At 37.0% G+C, this 7,304-nt stretch overlaps 1 protein-coding gene across 2 annotated transcripts in view; it reads left to right on the top strand.

The window, feature by feature from the left end:
- haus7 (HAUS augmin-like complex, subunit 7) overlaps nt 1–7,032 on the top strand; it is a 28,466-nt gene extending 21,434 nt beyond the window's left edge. For both annotated transcript variants that reach the window (XM_020519531.2, XM_048614643.1), the window contains exons 6-10: nt 1,001–1,150; nt 2,081–2,183; nt 3,250–3,456; nt 3,986–4,097; nt 6,576–7,032. In XM_020519531.2, the coding sequence (XP_020375120.2) occupies nt 1,001–1,150; nt 2,081–2,183; nt 3,250–3,456; nt 3,986–4,097; nt 6,576–6,643 (640 nt within the window). In that variant the 3' untranslated portion in view covers nt 6,644–7,032. The remainder of the gene's footprint in view (nt 1–1,000; nt 1,151–2,080; nt 2,184–3,249; nt 3,457–3,985; nt 4,098–6,575) is intronic.
- Nucleotides 7,033–7,304: the final 272 nt, after the last annotated feature.

The following is a 7,304-nucleotide window of genomic DNA, read 5'->3' as shown; positions in this document are numbered from 1 at the left end:
TGCTGCTTGGCCTGCTGTGTTCATCCAGCCCTGCACCTTGTTGTCTCGGATTCTCCAGCATCTGCAGTTCCTACTATCTCTGACCAAAAGATAGGACTTTACTTAGTGGAATTTTTGTACAAAGCCTTGTGGCAGAATTTTCCATTCTTTCTTAGTTCTAAATATGGTGACATGGATAAAAACAGGTGAGGCACCCACCAAGATCTTAAGCCTAAGTGGTCACCCATTGGGTTTTCAGCAAGATCACTTCCCAGGACAGTACTGGCAGCAGTGACATTCTGTCCAGCATAATCGGAGACTGGCAGCCACTGTGAGCTGTAGCATACATCACCAAAAATCCAGAAGCTGCGGCTCACTGGTAGAGGAGGGCTTGTGGGAAGTGGGGAGTTGGGGATAGAGGTGTAGGTTGTCAGAAGTAGTGGCAGAAGTTTGTTTTTCAGCAGTCAGCCCCACTTGTGTCTCGTATGCCCCTCTGCTCATCAAATTAGAGCAGACCAGAGGCCTTCTCCCCACTTGATTGGCAGTCTGCCCAGTTTTATAGGTTTGGAAGGCTGCCAGTGTTCTTACTTGCTGAGTATTAAGGTAATCATAGTGGAGGAGTAAAGAAGCCCTTGTGGTCTTTTAAGCTTAATTCCTGTGGTGGCAAAAAACTCCTTGATGCCAATTCCCTTAATTTTCTTCCCCTCCTGCCACTTTCCTCTCTGTTTTATTGGAGGGGAAAATTCCACTTTGGAGATAGACTCTTGAATCTATAGAACTAAGTGCTGATTTGAGCAATTCGAAATTGAAAATGAACCATCCTATGAGAAATGTTTGAAATATGTTAAATAAATCTAATGATTACATGATTTCACCATTTCAAGTCATACGTAAAGACCTGACAATGGACCCTTAAAGTAAAATTTCATGCTGAGTATAATTCACTGGTTTGAACACCAATAAATTGAAATTTTTCCTTGATACGTTAAAATATGCTGATGAACTTGTATTTTGTTTTTAGTTCTGTACATGCATGGAATTCTCAGTTACTCACAGAAGTTCGAAATGACCCCCATCTTCGATCACCTGCAAAACTGGATTTCAATCTCTCTCTTGATGCACACAGACTTCTTAGAAGAGCTGAGGCCAATTTTGAATCACTAGGAAAAAAGCAAGTGATTTTTTGATAGAACGTTATCTGAACCTCTTAAGTTGTAAGAATGTTTTACTACCCAGACGGTAATACTAGAAGGGTCAAACGTACAAACAATTTTTCATGAAATTTGAAAACCCCCAGCTTGTATATTGAGGAGAAAAACATTGGAGAAAAGTTATGTTGAATCTGCAAGTTTTTCTTGAAATATTGCAGGCATCTGAAATTTTCAAAAAAATAATGAACATGAGCCAGATAATGTTAGAAACTCATTACTTAATTTTACAATTCATTTTTGTTGCCTTTATCCACAAATATTCAGATCAAATTTTACTGCAAGAACGTTTCACAGTTGAAGATTTAAACTTTGACTCGAGCTGATGATTATGTGTTATGACTTTTGTGTCCTTGGGACATACCAGAGTTTTTCACAATCAATTTAAATGTTTTCAACGTATTGTCAATACTATGATGCAAGAAAATATGATCGCTGATATGCACTCAGCAAGATTTCACAAACAGTGAAGAAATAAGTGAGCAGATTAACTGTCTTGGTAGTGTAAGATGACAGAGAAGTGTCTTCTGTTTTTATTTCATTTATAACTTGGGGTATTAAAATCCATCTGGGAAGGTTGTAGGTTCTTCTGTTAAAATCCAAAGATAAAATTTGCCCAAAAGATGGTGCATCCAAATGCAGCACGCCATCAGTGGTGCATTAATATGTCAATTTAGATTGTGCTTAGGTCTCTGGAGAGTGGCTTGTACTGTTTCATTCAAAGGATAAAGTACAATGACTCATTAAGGTTGATGTTTAGCAATTATAGTTCTTTTAATTTCTTTGGATGCAAAGTGCCTCCGAAAAAGAGAAGGACTTGCATAAACTTCAAACTATTTTAGAGGCAAGCTATTATATTTACAGCCATTTAATTTGTCTGAAAATAATTTCAGGAGATGCTCACCACCTTCTACTGATTCAATGGAGAAAATGTTGGTGAAGCTGTCTGAGGAATTAAAGGAAACAAATAGATGTTTGGAAGAGATGAAGAAAACAGTAAGACTTATAGTATATTTCAAACTTTGTATAACTGATTTATCCTGAAAAGCCATTGCCTGTTATTAAGAAGGTAGCTGTAAATGATTGTTTATTGGCAGCTGCTCTGAATGTCTTAAAGGCAACTGTGTCGATGCTTGTTGGTCTTTTTTGATCAGTCAGTTGGAGCTGTAAACAGCATTAAGTGGTGCAACTGGGTTGTATGAACGTTTCTGTCAACTCGAGAGAGAGGAAGAATACCCTGTGAGATTGGGTGAAACTGGAGAAAATCAACCTCTGCTTCTCCATTTAAGTGGAAAGAGGGAGTTTCTCTAAAAACAATGTGAAATAAGTCTCTGAATTGGGAGAGGGTGAGATGGGATTTGCAATATTTTTGGTGAATAGATTCTACAGTGTTTCTGAAAGACTTTACATAAATTATGTACAAAGTTGAATGATGGTGCTGATGAATTGGAACATCCTCCTAACGTAGTATCTAGCAATCCCACATCAGATGTAGTTTGGTTTAGTGCAGAATAAATCTCATTCAGTAGCTCAAACAAACCTAATGTTAAGAATACTCCATAATGCACAAGCAAGATGTTTACCATTTTTTGCACTAGTTAATCTGTGGGCTATTTGCATTAAATTTCAAATATTGTCAGCTTATGATCAATTCTGCATTGTGGCTCACATCTATTGGAAGCCAAGTTTGGACTTTATAAAGTAATTGTAGGCAGGATTGTGGTGTGTTTATTCCACTTTGATGGATCCAATCCAATGCCACAGTTATTAGACATATCTAAGTTTCTGCATAAAGTTCTAGGAGTGCTCAGCAGGTCAGGCAAACATCTGTGAAGAGAGAAATAATGAAATTAACTTGAAATATTAATTTTATTTCTTCCATCACAAGTGTTGTCTGATTTGCTGAATAATTAGGTATTTTCTATTTTTAACTTCAGATATTTAGCATCCACGGTATTTGATTCTGTATTCATTTCTGTATATTTACTCATTCTGAACAAGGAGCTGCCCTGGTAATGCTGGTATTTTCTGTTTTTAACCTTTCTTTCAAAAAAAAATTTAGCTTGTTTTTCTGGGTCCCACTGAGAATAATGATACCACCTCTCAAACCTTGAAGCTCACGCTTTCAGACTTCCATCAGCTGATGACTGTGTTTTCTCTGGCATTTGAGCATGAATTTGGTATGCACTGTAATAAAGCACCACCTGAACTTTGCAACTTTGGATCAGTCTGCAAAGCTGTCCATAAGCTTCTGACATCTTGTGTTGATGTAAGTCTTATACATATTTGTGGTTTTAAAGTGCAGTAATGTGATTCTTAACACTTAAGGTTTTTTAATCTTTTAAAGCAGAATTATTTGTTTGAAATGCAGTCAGATTGGGCATAATAAGTTTTAGCTTGGAGGCAAAACAAATTAGCAGCAATCATAGATATGATTGCTGAATTTACATGAAAATGTTTGTGTTTTCCATGAACACAGAATCCAGTTAATTCATTTTTGAATCTTGTGAGAGCAGCTTGCACCTTGATCACTTATATTATTTTCAGTTTGATGCTATAAGAGTGAGTTAACATAGTTCCTTCACATTAATAATCAGCTCACAGTATGTAAACCAATTGTATAAAGTTTGTCCAACTTGCACAAAATGAGACCTCCATCAAATCATGTGCTAGTGTTTGCACATTTCATACCAATCCATTTGGTACGGATCTGTTCTTCTGCACACTTGGTGTCTGCGTGATATATGAATCTTAAAAATGCTTGTTATCTGGTTACATACATGTACCCTTTTACAAAGGAGCTTGCAGCCTTGGCAGAGATAAGTGACACATGCAGGAAGTTGGAGACCGTTGTGAATGGACTTCAACAAGATGTGATAAACTGGGAAGGTGGTGAAGTTGCTACACTGCGTAAGTAAAGCAATCTGGCAACTATTGCCTACCTCTCTTAATATACACTTGTATTGCATGATCTTTCCATTGTCAATGAATAATCACTATTAATTGTGACATTAAAACTACCAAAGGTATGGTGCATATTCAGAGTTTTACAAGGTTACATGAACATGTATCTTGAACAAATATTCTCACCAACCAACTTAAATTAGAATTTTGCCTAATATTTCTTGTAGATTAATTTTTTTTTTATTCACTCATGGGATGAAGTCGTCACTGGCTAGTCCACCATTTATTGGCCTTCCCTAATTGCCCAGAGGGCAATTAAGAGTCAATGACATTGCTGGGGTCCGGAGTCACATGTAGGTCAGACCAGGGAAGGGTGGCAGTTTTCTTCCTTAAAAGACATTAGCGAATCAGATGGGTTTTTCCTGACAATTATGGACACCATAGAGTCATAGAGCTATACTGCATGGAAACAGACCCTTTGGTCCAACTCGTCCATGCCAACCAAGTTTCCCAAACTAAACTAGTCCCACTTGCCTGTGTTTGGCCCATATCCCCCTAAAACTTTCCTATTCATTGTATGGACCAACCTAAACCCCCTCAAAACATATTGAGAAGACAAGCTAGACCCTAACATTTTCTTACTTTAATGGCAAGTATAAGGTGTTGCATTCCAGATGCAATGCAATCAGTCATGTTACTCGCCTTTGAGCAAAGTACACTTGATTTTGTCTGTAGTGTAAAAATAAAAATGAAAGAATTGGCTTAACTGTAATTCTATCAAAATAATATATATTAACTACTACTAATTAATTTTCCAAAACGGTATTCTCTCATAAACATATTCTTGGCAAAGGCAAATTCAGTAAAGCAGACTGTTTCACATGCAATTCTAGCAGCAGGAAGAGAACCACAGCTCTTAGCTGTAACACAGAGAGGAATAAGAGTTTCCACATTCAGCTTCATGACCCAGCAACTGCAGAAAGCTCAAACTAAAAATCCTGGTTCAGCCATTTATGTTGCTTCTGTTGTTCCAACTTTTAAAAAAAAACTGAAGGCCTCACAAGTTGTTTACTCTGTTGGTTTTGAGCAGACTGCTCGGTGCCTCTTGTAACCTTTTTTCATAAAAGAAAGGACAAAATATACCTCTTAAAGCCATAGCATCGTCACACCTTCCCCACCTTAAAAAATGGAATCATCAATGTACAAAGATGACTTTATTTTTAAAAACCTTTAGCCTTATGCTATTAGTACACTATAATACACATACCTTAGACTCTTTATTCCAGATTTTTACTGGATTCATATTCCACCATCTGCCATGGTGAGATTCGAACATCCCAGAACATCACCTTGGTCTCTGGATTAATTGCCCAGCAATAATACCATTAGGTCATTACCTACCTGTCCTACTATTTGTTCTACTACGTATTCGGATGCTGGTGCAGAGCATTATCTTTTCAAGTCCTTCGCTAATCTTCCTTTCCAGAAGAATTACGCTGCTTCAGAATGTGAATCCATTGATCCATGTGTTCTGGGCTAGTTTTTTTTTCTTTATTCATTCACGGGATGAGGGCATCACTGACCAGGCAGCATTTATTGCCCATCCCTAATTGCCCAGTGGGCAGTTCAGAGTCAACCACATTGCTGTGGGTCTGGAGTCACATGTAGGTCAGACCAGGTAAGGATGGCAATTTCCTTCCCTAAAGGTTATTAGTGAACCAGATGGGTTTTTCTGACAGTCGACAGTGGATTCATGGTCATCATTAGATTGTTAATTCCAGATATTTATTGAATTCAAATTCCACCATCTGCCATTGCGGGATTCGAATCCAGGTCCCCAGAACATTATCTGAGTCTTTAGATTAACAGTCCAGCGATAATACCACTAGTTCATTGCCTCCCCTTGTCATGTTTGACGTCCTTATTCATTTGACCTATGGTTATGAGTGTTCCCGTAACAAAATTTTGTTGTTATGTACTTTGCAAATGTTTTGAGCAGGCACCATGTTTACCATGGAGCTAGGTATCTGTCTGGCTACTGAGTGGCCGTACATGCACACAGATTAGGCAGAGCAGTGGTCATTAGGCCATTTGAATACTGGGGCATCAGAATGGAGTTGTTGTTTCTTTCCACCTTCTCTGTAGCTGTAACACTGTGTATTTCTGCATTCTGTTCTACTGCCCTGATCTCCTTATATAAGATATGATTTGCCTGGATAGCATGCAAAACAGTACTTTACTCTGTACCTCAGTACGTGTGACAATAATAAATCAAATCAAATAAAGGCATGTTACAGTCGCAATTATTATAGTTAATAAAAGTCTTGTTAATGTATGTAAGATTTTTGTGCAAAAGTTGCATTGTTTTTGCTTTTATGACAGACATGATCATGTTTCTAAATATTTAGTATGCAGGATTATTATACATTAAGGACATTAAATTTGTCAAAGAATATGACTGTTCATATTTTCCTTTTTCTGCAGCGGTACAGGTTAAAGAAATGAAGAAGAAATACACTGAATTTCTGGAAGTCTTTCGGAGCCACGCATAACTAAGTTGTAATTCCCTATGTACATAGTATGTTCTATCACTGTTGACTCTTGCAAAGCTCTTCGCACCTATTCTTTGAAAATAAAACCCTTTAAAATTCTCGAGTGGAATGTTGATTCTAAAACTTACTGTATAGTATAGTGATTTTGTTCAAAGTTAGTGGTAGGGTGCAACACCCCATTCAATTTTATGACATTGTCTGTTTTTAATAACCATGTGCTGTAAATGGTGTTAATGAGATTTGCCAGTGGAACTGTTTTTATTAAACAAAGCTTTTATTGGCTTGATGATGCTTTACATATTTTGCTTGAAGCGTTGCTGTTTTCCATTTTGATTTTTCTTTTGAAAAGAGCTTCTGAAATAAAAACATTTACATTCTATTTTGCAAGAACTGACTTTGTCCATATTCTCTGTTCTACTTTGAACAGTGTTTTCTATACAACTAGCCAAAACTTGAAAGAGAAAGTGCAAGGATTAAAACAAAACAATGACATTCACAGTATATGAATCTTGTCCTTTTGGCATCTATCATAGATTACAGTCTTTAAATTTCTGGAATCACTTTGTATTTGTGTTATAGGTAGAATGTCCATGAGATGCTCAATTTTATTGTATAAAATTATGTGATGTTTGCACAAGTATAGTGCAAGTGAAGTACCTCT

This window comes from Rhincodon typus, chromosome 30, assembly GCF_021869965.1.
Source record: "Rhincodon typus isolate 14 chromosome 30, sRhiTyp1.1, whole genome shotgun sequence".
Taxonomy (NCBI): domain Eukaryota; kingdom Metazoa; phylum Chordata; class Chondrichthyes; order Orectolobiformes; family Rhincodontidae; genus Rhincodon; species Rhincodon typus.
Note: the sequence above shows the minus strand (reverse complement) of the source record. Positions and strands in the feature narration are given on the sequence as shown.